At 35.0% G+C, this 23162-nt stretch overlaps 1 protein-coding gene across 4 annotated transcripts in view; it reads right to left on the bottom strand.

Annotated features, from left to right (window-relative positions):
• Window positions 1–23162, bottom strand: part of LRRC7 (leucine rich repeat containing 7) — a 514499-nt gene that overhangs the window by 373083 nt on the left and 118254 nt on the right. For 2 of the 4 annotated variants that reach the window (XM_032604372.1, XM_032604380.1), the window contains exon 3: window positions 1376–1450. The exons of the other annotated variants lie outside the window; for them this stretch is intronic. In XM_032604372.1, the coding sequence (XP_032460263.1) occupies window position 1376 (1 nt within the window). In that variant the 5' untranslated portion in view covers window positions 1377–1450. The remainder of the gene's footprint in view (window positions 1–1375; window positions 1451–23162) is intronic. 4 annotated transcript variants of the gene reach the window in all.

Below are 23162 nucleotides of genomic sequence, written 5' to 3'. Positions count from 1 at the left end.
AAGCTTGTATCACTGTATGACAATCCAAGATGAAAAGTCCAAATTTATAAACCAAATATATTAAGGACTAATAAAATTTACATTATAATGAGGTTTTTCATCTCTATTGAGTTATTGCTTAGCATTATTCTTTTCAAAATGAGTGGCTCAAATTGTATAAATATTTGATAGAGTTTAAAGGCAAGGTGTTTATCATCCATGACTTGTCATTTATAAAGCCTTAAAAGAAGAATGAAAGGGAAGAAACTTCTGTTGGTTTATATAATTATTTAGGAATGTGTAATGTTAAAACACAATTTTAAACATTTTTTATAATTATAGAAATTTCTACTACAGGATTTTAAACATAAAAATATTTATGGACAATTTCTAAAATATTTTGATTGTGGATACTGCCATTATTACATATATATTTATCTTTGCAAATATATTTTAATCACCATTACCATAGAAAATACCTGTTGAATTAATAACTGTATTAATTTTATCTTAAAATATATGTATATTATGTATATATGTGCATATAAAGGTATTTATGTGTATATATGTATAATTTTAACATGTAAAATCAGTTTCTACTTGCAAACTTACTTCCTTAATCCATACCAATGAAAGAGTTGATGTAAATACTTTCTAAAATCCTTTTAGCTTTAACATTTTCTGATTCTATTACAACCTTCAAGATACATTTGAGGAGAAAGAATCAACTCCATCCACTTTAGTATGGAACAGTGAGATTTTCAAAGATTCTTCTTGCCATTGAAATAATCTTATTTACCCTTTCCACATTTTTTAAGTCCTTTTTGTATTCATTCATCCAAACATTGCATGTTTTTATCATTGAACCTCCTATTTCATTTCTTGCAAATGTCAGTGAGTACTAATAAATGGAAAGCTCCTGCTTTGTGCCTGGATTTTATTTGATATAACCTTGAAATTTTGAAATGTAACCTTTAAAAGTGAATGTAATTTTGCTCTAGTTCTTAAAAGCATGATTGTAATATAATATCTGTTAATGGTTTAGGAGAGGAATTAATACATTTATATAGCAGTTAAATATGTCACAAGGCAAAGGGAGATCTTATTCTTAGATTGTTGAATTAGGGTTCTGAAAATAAGACCTGAGAGAGAATACAACATTTAAATTCATCTTTCTGTCCAAAATAATTTCATTATTATTGACAGAAAATTAATTTCCTGAAATCCATAGTTATCATTTTTCTTCCTAGCTATTTTTGTGATGTAATATACTTAACACAAATAATACTAAGTATAAATTTAAAATTATAAGACTATTTGGTCATTATAGAGGAAAATTCCCAGAATACTACTTAATTCTATATACTTAAGCATAGTAAAATAACATAGTATCTACTTGCTAGTTATTCTGTCTCTGCAGACTTCTAGGTTGTGACCACTTTGACTTGCATTTTTTTCATGTAGCGGGCTCCTTTAAAAAAAAAAAGAAAATGTAAAAAATTTTAATTAACTGCTCTTATAAATTGACAAATGCATCTAAATAAACATAAAAAGCAAGAATGGGTTGTGAAGAGTTTAATCAGATGCTTTTCTAATCGTCAGGTTACACATCCTATTAGCATATTTCCACAAACACTATCACTTTAGGTATTTGAGCTGTGAATGTATAAATTCAGTGTGGAACAAAAGAATGATACTGTTGTCTAATATTCCTTCTTAAAGTAACACTTCAATAGCTGCAAGGAAAATTCTTTCAATAGTGATTTTCCTCCTTGCCTGTTTTATACCTAATAACTAAATAAATGTGCAATGTATCTCCTTTGTTTTTAAAAATTATAAAAACAAAATTTCTCATAAAATATTTCATAATTTAGATTCTTACAGGTCAGAGTTGCCTTTTACTCTAGTTATTCTGAATGAATAAAGTTTTAAGATCTTACTGTTAAACTTCAAACCCTGATTTGGTAATTCCCAGTAATCATTAAAGCAAAGTGCCTATTATATGTGTATATATTCATAGCTTAATGTGTTCTATATATTATAATTACAATAATTGAGCCTAAAATACTCATATGTATTTGTAATAATCAAGTATTTTAGAAAAGTGACCTCCACGAGATTTATTTTTTTGACTTCCACAAGATTAATGCAGATATACATTTATTTAGTTTTATAGTTTTCACTCTGATACATATACAACCCATGGATGATATGGGAAATTAAGAAAACAATGATAGCTTGAAATTATTTATTTGAATACTTAATGTAAAACCTTTATGCTTATAAAGCCCAAGAATCTCTATAAATGTGTGAGTCAGGACTTTATGGAACCTCCATTTATTTGTAGAACAGAGAAGTATCTAGTCCATGCACAGAGTCAGGCAGAGCCTGATGTGTTTCAAAAGTCATAAAGGGAAGATTTCTTGTTATTATTTAGTGCAATTTTCTAATCAAAAATTTAAAAAGAGGAGTGAAAGAACCAAGAAAATATTCAAGATAGGCTTAATAAAGTCAATTGTACACAGTAAGATTTAGATATTAAAAAAATTTCTTCTTGAAGTTAGGACTTTACAGGATCTTCTGGAAAAGAGTAACTGTAGTGAAAATATATAAATAGCAGTCAAAATGCTGGAGATTATGTTTATTTAATTAATGTAATTCTTTATTTGTATAAAATATAAAATAAAGTCGTAAATAAAAGTTAGCAAACCATGTGTTTAGGCTGAAGTAATTTTCTGATTACAAATGCATTATTAAAATGAAATAGAAATTAACAAATTTTATAGTTATAATTATTGTTAATAATTGTATCTTTTAACTTTTATATGAAAATTAAAAGTGATTTACACACCACCATTACAGTGTTACATTATGAAATGTTTACAGTCTGCAATATATTATCCTGAATTTTATAGAAACAAAAATATATAGTCTGATTAAATACTATTTATAATAGTCTAGGCCTACAGATTAGAAAACTGGAATTATCTATTTTAACTTCTCTACCTGTAAAATGGCAATCATAATTAACCTTAAGGGTCCCATAAAGATTTTTTTTTTTAATTATATAAATTCTTAATAGTTAAGCACTCTCCTAAGGAGGAAGGTATTTATTATTATTTTATTATAACAAGTAAAATTATAAGCTTAAAATATATTATTCCGGTATCCAAGAAAGTGATATATACTTAAAAATAAATTACTATATTCTTGTTTTCTGTTATCTTGTTTCTACTTGAAGACAAAAACTGCGTCTCCACTTTTCAGGCAGATTCACTATTCACTATAATGAGAGAAATATATGTCTGAATTAGAACACTAAATTATTATTACTATATTGTTATACTATATGATACTGTACTGTAGTAAAATATACTATTATAGTAACAATTATATTATTATTATAGTTATAATATTGTACTATAATATATAGTTATGTTATTTTAAGGAGAGATGCTTTTGTTCTCTGCAAATCAATGGAACTGGGCCCTGCCACAGCTGGTGTAAATATACACTCTTCAGAGAAGTTTATTAGGATATGAGGAAGATACATACTCTTAAACACAGTATTTTAATTTTGCAAGAGACCTAATATTCTTAGTTACAGGTAACATCACAGTTTTAAGGCCAATGTTGAAGGGGAAGAAAAAGAATCTTTTGGTTATAATAGAGACCAGCATACCAGTCTTGATGGTTTCTTTTTACTAAATAACTTAAAATAATATCTTAAAAAAATAATAAAGTTTCTAGTTTTCTTTTTTATTTTTCAGTGCTATCACTGTCCTGGTTGGTCCAGGGTATGCTTGGCTAAGTGCCTGAGCCTCCAGGTTAAAGTCCATTTTAAAAGACTTAATGGGTTTATATATGGAAGCATTGTTTGAAAGCTTTTTGAAAGTGTCCTTGCTTTGGGCTAAACTCTTTCTGTGTATTTCTGGCTTCCAGTTTTTAGTCAAAAAATTTGAAATATAACCTCATTCACTGCCTTAATTGTATTTAAATGATGAGACAAAAAAAAAAAAAACCACAAAACCATTCACTGTGTGCAATAGGTGGATGCTAATTCTCACTAGCTTGTGCTCATTACACAGCCCTTTCCTTCCCTCACTTTCTATATTTTCTGATGTCCTGAGCTGCATTTAACCCCTGTTTGAGCTGCCTCTTTGTCCTGCTACTCAAAAGTAGAAAGTACACATGAAAAGTCCTTAACGTATAAGTTCTTACTTAAAATATGGTCTCCCGTGGACAAGGCCTTTTTCAGTTACACTCCTAACCAGTGTTTATTACTCTTTATTATAGATGCTGCAATACTTAACAAGTGTTGGTATGGTACTTGGGCTATGACTGAAGTAAATAGGCCAGATTTGGATGCCAAGCACTACAACTCCCAGCTTCACATTTCAATTATATTTAAATGAGATTGCCTAATGCAAGGGTTTATATGTTCATTAAAATTAACCTTTCAAATTCAGAGTGCCAGTGGGCACTCTTGATAACACTAAAGTTTTAGACTTAGGTTTCCAACCACTACTGCATAAATGAAAAATTCAGGGAGTTTGAAATGTCAAGGATGCTTTGAAATAGATATTGAATTGGCTAAGAACCTTAACTCTGTCTCACGGTTCATGTTCTCTTAGTGTTTTGTGATGTGATTACTAATAGTCACTGACTATTTAATGCAATAATGTTCTTGGAGCTAATGAAGAACAGGCACTGCATATCAAAGAAATTTGATAATAGTAACCCAAGCAAGAATTATGGTAGAGAATATGTTGAATTACTAGCTTGAAAGACATTTTAAATCGTCATAATCTGTTAATTATTTGGGGATGAATTTCAGCATAGCCATCCTTAACAAGTGAGAATCCACTGTACTTTGAAGGTCACCAGTACCTTCAGAAAATTCATGTGCTGTCAAATCTTGCAGGTTTCAACTTATGAGAATTAAGAGTCAGGACGTGAGACTATACACTCAACATTAGATTTGTGAGATTTGGGTAAAGCGAAGGATGTCTTGGCAGTAAGTAGCACTGTAAGTCACTTGAATTTAAAGGCAGAGCTTTGAAGTCCAGATATCAAGCCCTTTCAGAAACTAGAGGGCAGGGACTTCCCTGGCAGTCCAGTGGTTAAGATTCCCTCTCCAATGCAGGGGGTGTGGGTTCGATCATCCCTGGTCGGGGAGCTAAGATCCCACAGGCCTCACGGCCAAAAAACCAAAAGATAAAACAGAAACAATATTGTAACAAATTCAATAAAGACTTTAAGAAAATGGTCTACATCAAAAACAAAAGGAAAACAGAAACTAGAGGACAAAACAAAATTATTAATATAAGACTAAGGTCTGTGTGGGCTCTGGGATAAATTATGAATAAACCCCCTAGATGAGCTTATCGGTGAGAGACAATGATCCAAAGCAGATTTAAATATAATGAGATGTGATATGACAGAAGTGTGCACATTGTACTGTGGAAGCCTGGAGAAGGGACACTCACACAATCTTGGGGTTCATGGAAGGCTTCTGACTCAGTTATCAGTCAGGGCCGAGGATGCCCCAAGCATTTTATACATTTTATTAAATTTTAATTGAACATCAGTCAACAAAACCAAGATTCCTTTAGTTTCTTCCATGTGTATACTTTACCTTAAGGCCAGTAAAAAAGACAGGAAAAAATGGCAGATTCTCATGAATCACTGTAAGGCTTTCATTTTTCCTTTTTCATTTACTCCCCTCTCCAAATTCCTTCAACTCTACAGGGATGGAGACAAGTATAGAACTGCTTGACCTGGATAGTGCTGGCAAGGAAACCCTGCAGCTCTACAAGACTCTGTGCTAGATGGCGTCACCCTTCCTGCCTATTTCTGCTTTAAGTCTCCTGTCTTGACCTTTTTTTAGAACATATTCTCTTGACTATTATCTTAAGAAATGAAACTTAAAGTCTTGCTTCATCTATCCACATACATATTTGCATACATCAATAATTTTTCCTCATTTTATCACAAACAATAATCCATACACAATAACAATATTCCTTAAGCATTTTTGAAACAGAAGTGAAGTCATAAACTAAGTTAGACCCCCCCATAGAAAGTGCATCTTTCCATAAAACAACTCCCTGTCATAGAGATTATTTCTTTAATCTTTATAATGAATCTGTTAGGTAAGTGTTATTATTCTCCATTCATAAATGAAAAAACTTGACTTCAGAGTTGGTTCATTATTGTAGTTGATAATTCATTCACTTAACAAGTGATGAGCTTCTACTTGCCAGGCTTTATGGTACCAGAGACACATCTTGCCATCAAAGACCTCACAATCTTAGTAGAAACAAAGCTGTACGTTCATCACACCATTTTATTTTTCTGAATAGCAAGAAGGCTGGATTTCTCTGCCCCTTACCTCCCACTACAGCTGGATTGGGGCCACATGATTGAGTTTTGGCCAATGGTGGGTAAAAGTAATAGAAGCCATTTCTTGGCCTGGCCCTGGAAAGAATCATCTCATTTTGGTCTTTTGGCCCTCTCTTCCCCTGGGTGGGCTCAGGTGACATAGCTACAAGGCAGCAGTGCCTCTCAATTTGCATTTAACTGTGACATGAGGGAGAAATAAACTTTTATTGTGTTAAGCTGCTGATATTTGGGATTTAATTTGTTACCACAGTATAGTCTATTTTTTCTTTCTTGATTAAAACAAAGTTTCAAGGGGGAGACAGACATTAGACAATTGAACACCAAAACCAAAATTGCATGGAAGGGAATAAAATGAGTACTCTGAACTGGAATAACAAAGGAGAACTTTTTTAGTAAATTGGATCATGGTTCAGAAGTATTCCCTTCCCACTCCCCATATTTCCAAGGGAAGAGTCTACCACTGATGTTGGGTTAGGCTCTATGACTTGCTTTGGCCAACAGAATAGGGAAGTAACAGTGGACCAGTTGTGAGTCTAGGCCTTAAAAGGCCTTGTATGTTTCTGTTCATACTGTTCCACCTCTGCCATGGGTAAAGGTTATGAAATGAACAGGTTCAGATTAGCCCACTGGTCCTGGGAAGAAACTGAGAGATATATGGAGCAGGTACCCTAAAGGAACAGACTGCTTCCTCACTGGTCTTTCAGACTCTAACTTTAGCTACCTCCAATACTATAATATAGTCTAGAGATAACTTCCTAAAACATTTCATCATATGTGTTTGACCCAGGGGGACACGGGTGAGGAAAAGGAGAACTAACATTTACTGGGTACATATGTTATTCTAGGTATTATCCTAGGTGATTAGAGATGATATTTCTTTCAGACTGGTTTCCCCTGGCAGCAGACTCTGCCTAAGACAACGATTTGAGAATAAATACTTTATTTGGGAAGCAATCTTAGAAAACACCAGTAGAAAAGGAGTGAAACAGGGAAGGGAAGGAAGCCAGTAATGGGTGTGTAATGAAGCAAGTGCCACTCTGGGTCGCTAAGGCTCATCCATGGGGAATATACCACAGGGTAAGCCATCAGAAGGTGAGGAACGTGGGCTATTTATTCTCCAGCTCTCATCTGTGAATGACTGAAGGCTGAACCTGGAGCCATTAACCCCTCTGTACTTCCAGGCTGCAGTGGACACAAGCTGAAAGAAGGGTCTCAATAAAATTTGACAGTGCTTGCACTTAGATGCCATGAGCACATAGTAGAGTGTTAACAGTCAGGAGGACATGGGAGGGCCCCCGACAGCAGAACCTTCTTTTCATTTATTCCTCGTAAATGTCACCATTTTAGAGAGGTTTTTCCCTGATCACTTAATTTAAAGACACATACCCCAGTTTTCTATCACTTGTCCTTTCCTTCTGAGCCCTTATCAGAATTGATCACTATTAATTTGCTTCTTTTCTTGTATATTTTCTATATTTGTTCCTAGACTGTGAACATAATGAGGTCAAGAACTGAGTTTATTTTGTTCAACAACACCTAGTACAAAGTAGAAACCCAGTATTTGTTGAATCAAGTATTGAATGACAGCCCTATAAGCTAGGTAGTGTAATCTTCATTACTGGATGGGAATACTAAGGCCATATTAGTGGTGACAGAATTCCAATCCAGGAAGGTCTGACATAAAATCCCATACTTTTACCACACTGTGATAATGATACCATGCTGTTTTCCTATTTCCTGTCTCAGAAAACTCAATTATTTCCTATTTCTTACATCATTAAATCTAAATTCCTCTGCCTGACTTTCAGTTCCTTCTATAATCTGGCTAGTTAGACCAGTCGCGCTGCATCTTAAAAAAAATTAGTGCACAAATACACTATGGGATGAATGAAATGTTGTTTAAAACCATATGAGAAAATGACTTGCAGGTTGTTTTTTATCAAAAATTAGTGTAATATGAAAAAACAGTGTGGTCCGCCTTCTAAAAAATCCAATGGAAAGGCTAAATGAGTGTAAATGTAATTTCTAGAGCAGTCAGAGGGGTGGGTGTTAATGATGGTGCATGTAAGACTCGGTTTCTGAGGACAAAATGACTGGAACTCAGAAAAACTGACAACAGGACAGCAAAATTCCTTTTATCCATGCATGATAAGTGATTTTGCTTTAGGCTTTGGGCCTGAACAAAAAACACTCTACCACACAAGCAAAATGGAACCAGGAAAAATGAAGAAGGAAACAAGAGAGGAAGAAAACAATGTGTTTCTACTTATATTTGCTAACGATGTGTAGATGCTTTCATTTACATTATTTCATTTAAGCCTTAGGACCAGGTCATTAGCATGACTGTAGGGCCTGGCAAAAGCATGAAATAATTTAGCATTCAGTCACACAGTAACAAAATTACTGAAAATAAGAGAGTTACACCTTGAGTACCAGGGTGAAAATTCACATAAGAAACACTAGGTAATAATATGACCATTTTTTTTTTCCATTTTTTTGGGAGGAAAGATATGGTAGAATGTATTGATTGATTAAAACTATTTGAAGCATTTCTCTATACTACTGCTTCTCTTTATGGGTGCTTCGTCCATGGGAGGATAGTACTCCCTGCCCCAATGATATTAGCCTAGGCCAAGTGACTTGATTAGGTTAATGGAATACCAGCCAAGGGGAAGCTTTAAGCCAGCCTGTGTTCTCTGTCCTTTGTGGCAAATCTTAGCCGTGGGCTCCATTTTCTTTCTAGACTTTGGAACAAAGAGATGATGGAGCAGAGTCCCAGTCAATATGCAGCCAACATGTAATGGTAATGAAAAATAAACCTTTGTTCTTGTAAACACTAAGGTTTAAGGTTGTTTATTATTACAATGGTAAAAGCTGTGTATGAATAAGTAGGTAAAAGTGTCTTTCTAATTCTGGGAAAGTTTACAAATCAAAAATTGAGATCTTGAAGAAAACCACTTTCCACTCATAACTTTAAAAGTTTAACACAAGAAAAAATTATAAATGTTGTTTATAATATTTTAAAAACTTTGACATGTTAGGGCATATGGACACATGATTCCAAATGAAATGAGAAATACATTATTTACTGAGTTGTGACATTGAGTTCAAATATGCAGGAGAATTTTATTTAGTTGGTTTTAATAGTATTGTAATGCTTACAAAAACTTGAAATTTACTATGTTTATACATTAATTGATTAGATTTGTAAGAGTGGTTTAAGTCTCTGGGAAGGTTTTACTTGTTACCTCAGTGTTTGAAATAATAAAGAAGAGAAAATTTATTAGATTTATGAAGAAAAAAAATTTAACAATTTTAAGTAAAAGTTTTAAAGCGATTGTTAAAACTTACCTGATTTATAAATAGAATAAGATTTGTATGTTCAGTCTCAAAAAAATACTGAAAAACTAGGTTTAATTTAAAAACTTTAACTTTTATAAAATGGAAATTAAAAATTGCAAGTAAATAATAATTTATTAATTAAATAATCTTTACTGTGCACAAAAGTCATCCTATAACATTAAAAACTCACAGCAACAAAAGTCACTATGAAGTAGTAAAGTATTTTCCATTTTATAAATAAGGAAATGAAGACTCAGAGAAATTAAAGTTGACCCAAACCAAAATTATGATAATTCTACAATTTTTTAATTCTACAATTTGTAAAATGGCTTTCAAATGCATCATAAAATGTACTTTATTCTCTTTTTTTGCATTTAAAATGTAAATGCATGTTCATTTATAAAAGCTTTCTAAATCACCACATATAAATAAAGTCTTAGCTATTATAGATACTTGTATATTGAAAAAAATTATTTTCTGGTTGATTTTTCTTTTGAAATTTTTTTTGCTTCCTCAACTGGATGGATTATTCCTGAAGAAGAGAAGAGATTTATTCCACCCCAAGTGACCAATAAAAAAAAAAAAATGTGCACATAGCAAGTTCTTGGTAAGTGCTCACTGAACTAATGAATAAAATGCACACAAAAAAAGCATTTTATTTATTATCCTTTTGTTTCTTTTCTTTATCGCCTTCATAAAAGAATCTGAGTAGGCTTATAATAAAAGATAGATACAAACTAGTTTTAAGTAAAATAAAAAAAATAGAACCATAAAAAGGAAAAGAAAGAAAAGATCTTATTATAAGACTAACATTTACTGTGACTTAGCATGGAATGTATCTGTTTGCTTCCCTGGAAGACAGGCAACAGGGCAAAAGTAGAGGCTATACATGTTCTTAATCTGTTTCAAGGAAGCACATTAATTCTGATGCAGAATTCTTAAAGGTGTTTAATTTGTTGATTCACATAACATACAACCTAAAATACCTGTAAATAATAACATTGACCAAATCCTTAACTTTTTCAAGTTTAGAAAAGAAACAAAAGACCTTTCAATAACGTAAAGAATAGTGATTAAGTCAAATGCATGAAATATCTGTCCATCTATCTATATATCCTTTTATGTTAATAGCCTTTACTATGAAGTATTTTTATGTTAGTTAAAGGGCAAGCCTCAAAATTAAGCTAATATTCATTAACTCACACATTATATACATGATATATATGTGTACATACACACACAAACGTATCTGTGCAATTTTGGGAATTTGAAGCAACAATTTATTTAATCTGTTGGATTCCTATAGATCAGAGATTTAAATTTATTCTTGGAATAGATATGTAGATATGTAACTAGTGGTATATCTTAAAGGATTTTAAAGTTACGCCACCCTTGGATAAACTAGAGTCAGCGCAATTTAAGATTAAAATATAACCTCCTTCTAAATTCGCTTAGTCCTACCTAAAAATTTATCGAAAACATTTAGAATTGACATTGAAATAGAAAAATTGAGCACCAACTTTATGAAACAAAGTGAAGTAAGATTTGTTTTTGTCTTTAAGCATTAAACTATCAGAGAAAGTAAATAATCTATTTTTAACCACTTATAATCTTCATAAATAATGACAGAGAGACTCATTTCCGTGAGATTTTTCAAGATAAAGTAAATCAGGACAAGGTAAAAGTGAAATGTGGTTTGTAAATTGGAGGTAAGATTCCTCTAAAACTTTTGGTGTTTTCAGACTCTTTTAGGTTATCACATTAAGTAATTGAAAAAGCATTGAAAAGCATTAAGTAATTGAAGGCTGGAGTCTATACAGATGCATCAATGAGCTCATGAACAGGCCGCCTCATGAACTTTCTTAATGATGGTGTGGAAAATACATGGCACCAGAAATATAAGTTATGTTTATGTAATAAACATTGCAGTTGATCCTTGGAGAGGAAAACTTGTCTGGATAATGGCTAGTTGTAAAACTGCTCACCCTTTGCTGACTGTCATCAAAAAATCATTTCTGATTTTTTTTAAACACAAAAAGTCATTATGGCTATTAAGTACATATTATCGTATGCCTAGCATACTGTCTACATTTCATATATCATCAGAAATATTCATCTCATTAATATGCTTTCTAAGTGCTATAATTATCTATTCAATCAAAACTCATTTTTGCATCCTTTATATTTTTTAAGTTCACCTCTCAATCACACTCAGCCTTGACTGTACCTTCAGTATTCATTGAGGCTCTTAAAAGTTAGCAAATACAGCCTTTGAGTCCAGAATTAAAGAGTGAGCCTTTAATAGTCTCTTTTCCCTTATTTCCCCTTCCCAATTAATTTTATAACAAGTTTAGTTAGGCGTTTGGCCTAAAGGGGAAAAAAATCTGAAAAACAAAAAAGCCTCGGAAAAAGCTTAGAAATCATTTTGTGGTTGATGATGCAGGAACGATTGCACCACCATGGATTATTCCTGGTAATACTAGCCAAAGTATTATTAATAACAGGATGCCAGCAAAAATGCTTATCACAAAAGCTGTCATGTTTACTGTCATCTGTAGTGCTTGACTTTAAAAGACAGCAATAAGAACTGATGGACTTTATGTTGTACTCTATCTTGCCTGAGAGTAAACTGATAAGCATGTGACACATCAAACGCTACAAGTGAAAATATATTCTTGATTAAACATGGTGTGTGAAGACCTGTGAGCAGAGAGGTAACGTTATTCACTCTTCACGCATGCAACCAAATGGCACAAAAAGTCATATATAGTTTGCTTTTAAAATTAAAGAGGAAGTATTTAGCTTTGGTCTTGATGACAGGAGATTCAAATTCACACAACATAAAACAAAACAATGCCTGGTTTTCAAATATTTTTTATAAAAAATGTAAATTAATTAAAAACAGAATGTAGAAAGTATTGATGCAAAGACTTTCTTGCCTTTATACCATATGGACACACCATCAATTCAAACAAACATGTAAAATGCAATCTTTTCTTTGGCCTATACAACACTGGAGATACCATTTAAAAATCTTTGAGTACAAATATCCTTTGTGCAGTAGTGTGAAAATAAATTAAGCCAACTCTTTCTAAAATAGCGTGCTCCAATTAAATTGTTAAGTTTTCTTTAAACTTATAAAACCAGAGAATCTTCCAAGGGGGCTAGAATACATTCATTGCTTTCAGGACTTTTATTTCATAGGAACACTTACTTATTCTGTATATAGAACAGTCTCACATGGATCAGAGTTTTAGTTGTGTTGGGGCCCAGGGCAGGCCACCCCCAAATATGCCTCAATGACATATTGATTATTTTGAATTAAAGTTACTTAAGAAATGGCCAATACAAGAGGGACACTTTGAGCCTCCTCTGTCTCCCTGAAAGCAGTAAAAAAAACTTTCCATGTGAAAAGTCCGCCTCTAGTAGTAGAAGGACCCCCTTATCTCCAGAGATAAGAAATTAGGGGCAAAGAAGCCTATATAAACAAACCTTGTTACTTTAATTTACTATCCAAGCTCAAACTCTCTTTAGATTCTTCACAAATTGAGTCCCCAGAACCTAAGTTTCCTTGTCCTGTCAACTTCTCTCAAATATATTGTTTCTTTATTTAAAAAGTATAAAAGCTGCCTGCTTTGGCCACTTCTTAGATCCTATTTCTATGAGACTTCCGTGCATATGAATTAAAATTTGTTTCTTTTTCTCCTGTTAATCTGTCTTGTGTCGATTTTATTTTTAGTGTAGCTAAAAGAACTCAAAAGGGGTCAAGGGGAAAATGTCTCCCTCCCTGACAGTTGATATTGAGTCCAGCTGTAAATTCCAAGGAATGTGAATTCATAAATATACCACTACCTTTACTACGTTATCAATGTAATGACTTTTTGTTTCATTTAATATGCGCAATTAAACAATAAAACTTGAAGTGTATATATTTTTTAATGAAGATGTATTCTGCTATTCATTAATTATTTCCTTCATTGAGCAAGTATTTACCAAGCATCTCCATGTGCCTGGCATTGGGCTCAGCATAGGTAATGCAGGTAGAACAGAGGTCCAGTTCCTGTCTCCACAGGGCTGACTCTAGTGAAGCAAAATTCCAAACATGACATTCTACTAATAGTGTTACTGTTTTGGGGGATATTTTATGCTAACTTTATTCAAATAAGCCTGAAACATTTGAAATGCATTGATTTTCTAACTAATATGTTGTTGGTCTTTAATATACTTAGTTTCTTTATATGTAACATATTATTTGACAATTTAGAGAGAAAGTTTCTTGAGGCTTGGTCTGTATCATCCATCATTTTAAAGCCACAAGTATAGTTTTATCTAGCACAACTAAAAAAATAACTTGATCTTAAACAAATCACCGTGGTTTTGCAGCTAGAGCTGCAGCAGGTCAAAGTCAAGATTGCAAGAGGTTAGCAAGAGAAAGGTACTCACAGTGGGGCACAGAAGGGTCATAGGCTCCAAACTAAGGTGGACATCTCCAGGGAAGTTGTCAGGCCAACAAGGATTCCTTCTTTCTGGGAATGGCCTTAATATAAAACACAATATTACCCTGGACTTGGACATAGAGAAGTGACTCAAACTGGGCTGATCAAATTCTCTCTTTGCTGAGAAATAAAACTTGAAATGCAGAGGTAGTGATTTTGAATCTTTGGAACTGAATCACATTAATTATTTTTTTATGTTTTTTTCTCTTTGAAAGAGAACAGCCATGAACTTTTATTGCTGAGTTCCCTAGAATTTTCTAGGTTCCTGTCCCTTTTTTCCTCTTTTGCTCCTCTCTTCCCCCTTGGCTTGAATGAGGAAGTTGAATGTGTCTCCCAGCTCCTAGATAATTTTTTTCAGGAGCTAGCATTGCTATTCTATGAAGTAATGGAACCAGCCTCACTAGAGGTGGAAATAGCTCATGGCCTCATGGTTATTCTGGCTTCCCATCCAGTACTGTAAGGATGGACAGGAAGGTGCCAGGTTAATTTGGTGTTTTTTGCTAGGCCAGCAGAAGAACTAGATGGACTCACAATTATAATGGGTTGCTCAAACATAGACTTCAGTAGAGGCAGCAAGATACTACAGAGGTGATATTCCAAAGCCAGACTGATGTATGTGGAATTTACAAAGTAATAATAATAGCAAGTAATTATATAGAGCCAGAAATTGTTCTAAAAGCTTTACATATATTAGCTAATTTAATCTTCCCTATTGTTTTCAATGAATAAGCTGAGGCACAGAGAGATTAAGTAACTTGCCTACATCACACAGCTGGTAGGTAGTAAAGTTGTCACTCAGGTGCTTGGCTCCAGGATCTGTGCTCTGAACTACTCCTAGCTGGCCTATGCTAGCTAAGTTCAGGTTCTACTGTTTTGGACCCCCACCCCAGCCAGATCAATGATTTAAAAGGGATCAGATTATTGAAAGGGAAGGAGACTTTGTGAAGGAATTTCACTGGAGTAGCTATTTCCATGGTATGAGTACCCTTTCCACCTAGGGGTAAGGAAGCTCTCTTGGCTGGTCTTTCATTCTGCAACAGGAGTTCTAGACATCGATGTGCAGTCACATCATGGCAGACAAGAGCTATAAGGACTTCTGCCAGAGTTGGTTCCTGGTTGTGAGGGCCACAGGAGTGCTGGAGGTGGGGTCAGACATGTTGCCTGCTTCTCAGGATTCCACAAGGAGGCATTTTCCCTACCCTTCCTGGGCTCTTGCCCCATTTTCTCTTTTCCAGGGATGCTGAAAGAGTTATGCAATTGGTGAGTTCTGAAGAACTGAGAGTAGATGCTGCACTCAGAACCCCTCCCCTCCCTCCTCTGGATCCTGCCTGGGACATCTGGTTTTACCCTGCAAGTTTCTAGCTGTACAGCACTAGGCCCCGTGGAATGAAGCTACATGAGCTAATTCTTGGGAAGATCACGGTAGTCAGGCACTTGAGCTACATCCTCAAGTGTCAGTGTTATCAGTAATAAAAACAAATAGGCAAAAAGCAAACTTTGGTGAGGTAAATAGCACCTGGAGAAGTTTTTGATGGGGCCAGGACATGGAGCTATGGGCTTTCAGTTTTAGCAAGTAGGCCATGCAAGATTTGATTGGGGGTTTATTACAGTTCACAGCAGTTTTATTCCTAGGCAAGCGGTTGTTTTTGCACAGACAGGGCTGTTTTATCAACACTGTATTGGCCTTGCTGATCTTAGTGTGCATTGGCCACAGTGTTTAAGCTGCTGTAGTTTGACCTTGAGCTTTGGGCTTGATACTCACATAAGCCCTGTCCATGGCCTTATAAATTAGAGAACTCTCATTGTGGATGTACACACAGGAGAGTAGTGAATTTGATTAATAAACAAATGAAAAGTAACAGGGAGCCCTTTTAATGAAGAGAATCTTCTAGAAGATTCTTTTAGAAGAATCTTCTAGAAGCCCTCTTCTAGGTGGAATTGAAAAAGATAACAAACATGTCACTGAAACGATTGCATACATAAAGGTCACAAAAAGAAATAGTAAAGTCTGTTTGGAGCACTTGGTCTTTAAGAATTGAGTTTGTTAAGGTATCAAGGAGGAATTGAAATGGTATGAAAAGAAGAATGCTTCAGTTTTACTATTAGAACAGAAGCAGCAGAAGAATAGAAACAAAATAAAGGAAAACTGGCTAACTTTATTGGAGGAAAAGAGAACTTTCCTTAGGAGAAATATTGAGATTTTATAGGATATATTAGACAGATATGAAATAGAAAATGGGAACTTCCACGCCAAGAGAAACAAATATTAAAAGGAAATGGATAGACTCAGCTCTGATGAATCTTAAAGAAGAAAGTTGAAAAGCAAGAGATGTTTCAGCTGTACCAAGTCAAACAATTATGACAGGAGCCTAAAGAAATCTAACCAAAACAGAGAGACAGAATTTTAGAGAGTGATCTGGAACGAATCCCCAAGAGATGGCAGGGTCTGGGAAACTACTGAGGATGTGGCCTTTCAAAGCTGTAGATAAAGAGTCCAGAGTGACAGCAGTTGGGAACCACAACTTGAAGAATAGGGACATGATACCAAAGCATCACAAAACCTGGACAAATTTAAGGATAGGAAAAAATATATTTAAAGCATTATTAGGGGAGTTTCAAAGTGATAAAATCATTATAGATGAGGGTACAGGTATTGCCTTGCCCTAAGGAAACCCTCCAGAAATTTATAAAGTTAACATTTTAAAGGGAGATCCAGCAAAGACAAAGCATATTAAAGGAGACATATTACAGGAAAAGGCATGCAGAACAATAAGAGATCAAGTCTAGGCCTGGATTTTGATCTTGACTTCATGGGAAATTTCTTCCTCAGTGGGATTATCCAACCCAGACAGGTGAGGATGGATACGATTTATTTGAATAGTGAAATCTATTGAAAGACTCATAATTTACTGATTTCATATTTCTCATATGAGAGACCTCATGAGACAAAGTTTAGAAAAATATGTTACAAAAAATATGAGTCCAAAAGCAGTGAAAACCTAAAAAACAAAGTACTAGGAAATAGTACTAGTTTTACACTATTAAAGAAAGAAATAGATCACCTATAGGAACAATATAAACTCTTAGAAACTCAGTTCAGACCCCCTGAAATAGAGTTGCCAGATTTAATGAATAAAAATAAGACACTATAATGGTTAGTTTTATGTGTCAAATTGATTGGGACACAATGCCTGGATATGTGGTCAAACATTATTCTGGATGCTTCTGTGAGTGTGTTTTTGGATGAAATTGACATTTGAATCAGTAGATTTTGAGTAAAACAGATTGCCCTCCATATAGTGGGTGGGCCTCATCCAATCAGTTGAAGGTCTTTATAGAAAAAGACTGACTTCCCTGGAGAAAGAAGGAATTCTGCTAGCAGATGGACTTTGGATTTGTATTGACGTATCAGCTTCTTCCTGGCTCTTCAGCCTGCAGATTTTGGACTTGCCAACCACAATAATCATATGAACCAATTCCTTAAAAATATATAAATACACACACACACACACACACACATATATATATATATATATATATGCTATTGTTTTTGTTTTTCTGTAGAATCCAAATACAAACACCCTTACCTGAGTTTCAGATAAGGAATGAATAATATTTTCATTTTAAATGTGCCTTAAATCTTTTATGAGATGTACTTACAGTAAAAAATTATTTGTTGCTTATCTGAATTCAAATTTAATCAGGTGTCTTGTATTTTATCTGGCAACATTACCCTAAAATCAGTAGAACAATAGAGGGAGATAAAACACTATGGGCCTATTTCACTTCTGTGAAAAAGATATTCAGAAAGAGATTCTACTCAAGGCCTGCCTGGAATAGCCCAATGTTGAAAAAAGCAAGTTTCTTGAAAGAGCAGATGCTTAGCCTCATTAGGTCCCTAGAGGCACACATTTCTGAAGTAACAACAGCTGCTTTAGGCCAGGAACATGCTGCGGTTAATTCTCCAGATGAAACAGATAACAATGACAGCAGCTACATAGGCCTCAGCAATTCCATAGCAGTACATATGGCAAAGGGCACTAGGGTTCCAGGACTAAAGACATTTGCTCACCTGACTTTTAGAAACCATGCTATTAGACAGATCCACATTCAGCCCATCTCTGGCACTCAAAGAGGCAACAATTTTCAAAGGTTTGAAAATATTGCCTGGGGAAAAAGGCACTGCAAACAAGCTGAACTAGGGTATTCAGCATTGCAAGCTTCTAAACTTTGCAAAAAGGTAAAGTGTCTTAATAGCTTCTCTCTGAGAGAGGAGACAGTATGTATAGGTAACTATTCCCCCATATATCACCTATGCATCATGCCAAAATTAACCTATGGATGGGAGAGTTCTTCCAGTTAAATTTAAATGCAGAAGTCATAGAGTTTACAATTTGTAAACTAGTGTGGCTAACTCCTTCATCTCCTTGTACATATGCCATCTTTTGTAAAAGTTCTACATATTCTAGTCTCCCTACTTGAAATTGCCCTCAAATCTCTAATCTTAAACCCCCATAACTTTGCACTTTTATCCACAGTATGAATCGCCTTCTAATGAATTATAACTCATTTATTTTGTTTAATGTCTGCTTTCCCCAACAAGAGCATAACTGTTGAGACAGGAAATGTTTGCCTTTTTTGGTTTGATTTTTAAATCTTTTCTCACAATGTATCACAAACACCCAGAACAGGGAGAGAGGCACATGGTAGGCACTCAAACAGTAGATATTTGTTGAATAAATGAATGTAATTTAATCATATTGCAGAAGCCTTGCTAAGCATGCAGGACATTATTTGGGATAACAGGTAGAACATGAAGTGTCAAGACTTTGGTTTACAATGGTCTTGGAGTTAAATCTACCCTGCTCCTCCTCTCTGCCCCTAATGATACCAGAAGAGTCCATGAAAGAATAGCAGTTTATATCTGGCAAAGACTGCCCTTATAAGTTCCCCACTAGTTGTCTAAGGGTTTAAGGTTTAAGCTCAGTAGTTTAAGAGATAAAAATTCTAAGGAACATTGCAAGTGGAGATGCTTCTTATCCACTCACTTATTTTCTGTGTGGAGAGATTTCCCCAACACTATTGACCTCTTATCTCATTTCTAACTCTTATTAGAAAATGCAATTTTTTTTTTTTTTTTTTGCGTTATGTGGGCCTCTCACTGCTGCGGCCTCTCCCGTTGCAGAGCACAGGCTCCCGATGCGCAGGCTCAGCGGCCATGGCTCACGGGCGGAGCCGCTCCGCGGCATGCGGGATCTTCCCGGACCGGGGCATGAAGCCATGTCCCCTGCATCGGCAGGCGGACTCTCAACCACTGCGCCACCAGTGAAGCCCCAGGATATGCAATTATTTACCAATTATTTGAAGAACTTGACATGCGTAGCCCAACACTTTCCTCCACCTTTCTTTGGGGTGAAGCTGCTTCAGGAAATACACAGTACACTGGTCTGTTTCTCATTGCTATAAATTTTATAGGAGGAATTCCCCGCATGAGGAAGCCTGTGGCTTTTCTGTACTGCTGTGGCTGAGTCAGTTAAGTATGCATATATCTGAGTACAGTATGAAGATGTCCATTGTTGCCAAACATCACAGCTATGTCCTCCAATCTAGCTTTTAAAAGTAATAAAGTTGATGATTGATCTCTAACTTCCTGCCATCTTGTCAATATCTTAATTGGTTCCAAAATGGGTCTGGAATATGGAAATTATTTATTGGGTGCCTTTAAACTCCAATAAGTATCATGGCATGAATCAAGTTATATCTTTTATAGTTCATTTGTTTTTGGTAAACTTCTATTAGAGTGATACTTATATATCAAATATTGTGCTTAATGCTAGTGGTAGACAAATGATAAGATATATCTGCCTGTCCTTAAGCAACTAACAACCCAACGGGGAAAAAATAGACATGAAAGCAAAGGATAAAATACTGTGTTGTAAGTACTGCATTAATAATCTGTGCAAAGTGTTTCAGGGACTAATAGGAGGGAGGTCCTGCCCTCTGCCAAGGAGAGAAGGAGAGCTTTTCATAAAGAAGGAATAAATTAGTAGAGCGGTAACTACTGAAATATACGGAAGGATATAGAAAGGGCTGAAATTTTATTTGAAGAAGTCTTTCACCAGATAAGAGAACCAACGCTTAGCAAAAATATGTAGCAAGTGAATTTGTTTTTCAAACTCCTCACCTATATAACAATATTTTGACCTTTCCTTTCTCTTCCTGGGCATTCAAACATCTCTTGAGATTTGATTCCTTGCGATTACTGAGATTAGTGATCTAAAATCACTTTTATGGTAGTATTAAAATTTGACTAGCATTACCCTCAAAGGAATTTGCATTTTAAAAGAAGTCCAGGGACTTCCCTGGTGGCACAGTGGTTGAGAATCTGCCTGCCAATTCAGGGGACACGGGTTCAAGCCCTGGTCTGGGAAGATCCCACATGCCACAGAGCAACTAAGCCCGTACGCCACTACTACTGAGCCTGCACTCTAGAGCCTGCAAGCCATAACTACTGAGCCCACATGTCACAACTACTGAAGCCCACACACCTAGAGCCTGAGTCCCACAGCAAGAGAAGCCACCACAATGAGAAGCCCGTGCACCACAACGAAGACCCAACAACGAAGACACAATGCAGCCAAAAAAAAAAAAAAAAAAAATTAATTAATTTAAACAAACAAAAAGAGAAGTCCAGTGAAGAGTCAAGCCCTAACTCAAGCAAATGGTTTGCTAAGCCAGAGGTGCTAGGAAAATTAGTGCTAGTGGATCTTTTCTAAAATTATATCCTAAATAGAATCTTGGGAGAAATATGGCTGCAGATAGCTAAGGAAGCTGGTTTAAACCTGGAGATATTCCAGAGAAGAGTTTAAGACATAGTTTTGCCTGAATTTCTATTATTACCTTGAATGGAAAAACTGTCTAAAATACATCAACTTTGTACAAAGTTTGCATGAGCCTGATTTCAATTTTCTAATTGGTCTAAGAAGGTTCAGGCTGTAAGTCTAATTTAATCTAACCTCCCTTTAATCTTATTTTTACCTCATGCCAAAATTATTAGTAGGCAACATGTAATAATTTCAGGTGTGCTGATAAAATTCAAGTTGAAAATGCAATGTTATTTTTTGTTATGACACTGTATAGTCACAATCTAAGATATTAATAAAGTCAAACAAGAGTAAGATTTTCTAGCTAATGAGAAAACACTGACCACTTGTTTCTTTGAGCCCCCTTGTACTAAAACCATGTATATTATTCCTTTGGCTTTGTTGTAGGAATTAAGAAAGGGTCACCTAAAGAAAGACCTAAGAAATGAGGAGTGGGAAAGACTAGTCTCCTAGAATGGATACGCTAACTAAAACGATAAGCAGAGCTGGGTAAGAATGTGTAATTCAGCAACCCTGATGTTTTAGATACATGACTGTTAATTTATAATTCTTTAAGCTATATACACATTATACACATTTCTTTGTATGATAGTTTATGTTTAAAAATTCAGAAAATGAATCATGGAGAGCTAAAATGAGGACACAGAATACTGTAGTGTAGCTATATAGCATGGAACAGTAGGAATAAGGTAGCTTCTGGAGTCAAACAACATTTGCATCCCAGCTTTGGCACTTACTAGCTGTGTGACATTGCATAAATTATTTAACATGTCTGAGATCCTATAGCTTCATCTATACAATATGACTAATAATAGTTCAAATTTGAAAGAAAGAAGGGCTGGCTCTAGAATGGAAGGGAGATGTAGGGGAAATGGGTCTCATTCCAAACCAGAAGGAACTGTATTTTAAAGAAAGTTAAAGGAGCAGTTGAAGATAATGGACACATAACTGCCGACAAATTGTAGGGCTTAGATAGGAAAAGAGGGCTCTGAATGATAAATAGAGGTCTGGAAGTCACTTTAATATCAGTTCCCAGATACCTGATCTCCCAAGTACCACCTCTTCTGTTCCTTGTTCCCATTCCCATCCCTAAAATATTTTGGGATAGCTAAGTATATACAGACAAATATACAATACAAACAATAGTATAGGATACAGTGTTGAATAACCTTACCTGTTCCATTATGCTAGGTCAAATGGCAAATACATCATCTTACTTTCATTTCCTTACCTTATCTAGGATTACTTTTAATACCAAACCAGTTCTTTAACCTGATTCGTCCAGTATAACAGGCTTAAGCCAGTGAGTGCATAGCATTCTTATGGTGTATACTAATGGTACAGGAATAGGAATATAACCCAATTTAGGCTAGTGAAATGATAGGGAACATTTTCTAGGATCATCTAAGAGGTTTCCTAGTGTAAAGAGAAGCCCGAGAAAAGACAGTAACTATTCTGCATACTGACATTGTTATGCACATGTGTGAGGTCTATAACTACATAGCATGGTGTTACCATCCTGAGGATTACTTCAGATTTCCTTAGCAGATATGAGCCCTTCCCCACACCCACTGCATAAGCCCCCAGACCAAGTGAGTGAGATGACAGTAACACCCGGTCATCAACATCATACTTGAGTCATTAATACATAGTTTGAAATAGGAACCTGGTAAAGAATACAAGTATCTGGGGATTCATCACAAAATTGAGATGAAGTCCACGAGAAGAAGGGTAGCCTTAGGATCTTTTAAATTAATGCACTCCACTTCTTACACTGCGTTTAGTGTTCCCTACTCCTTTATCCTATTTACCACAAATCATCCAAGGCTTGACTGGTTTTCAATCCTTGATTCATTGACACATATTTAATATAAACTTCTTAATAAGGATGGTGCATCAGCTCTCTGAAGGAGAAAATTAAAATGGGAAACAGAATGCCAAAAGAATGGGTAACTAAAAAGCAAGAACAATCGTAGCAGAAGTGAAGGATAACAACTTGATTTGGAGGGATGCCCAGATGGAATTCTAGACGGTAATGGGTATTTATAAAACTGTC

Source organism: Phocoena sinus, chromosome 1 (assembly GCF_008692025.1).
Source record: "Phocoena sinus isolate mPhoSin1 chromosome 1, mPhoSin1.pri, whole genome shotgun sequence".
Lineage (NCBI taxonomy): Eukaryota > Metazoa > Chordata > Mammalia > Artiodactyla > Phocoenidae > Phocoena > Phocoena sinus.
Note: the sequence above shows the minus strand (reverse complement) of the source record. Positions and strands in the feature narration are given on the sequence as shown.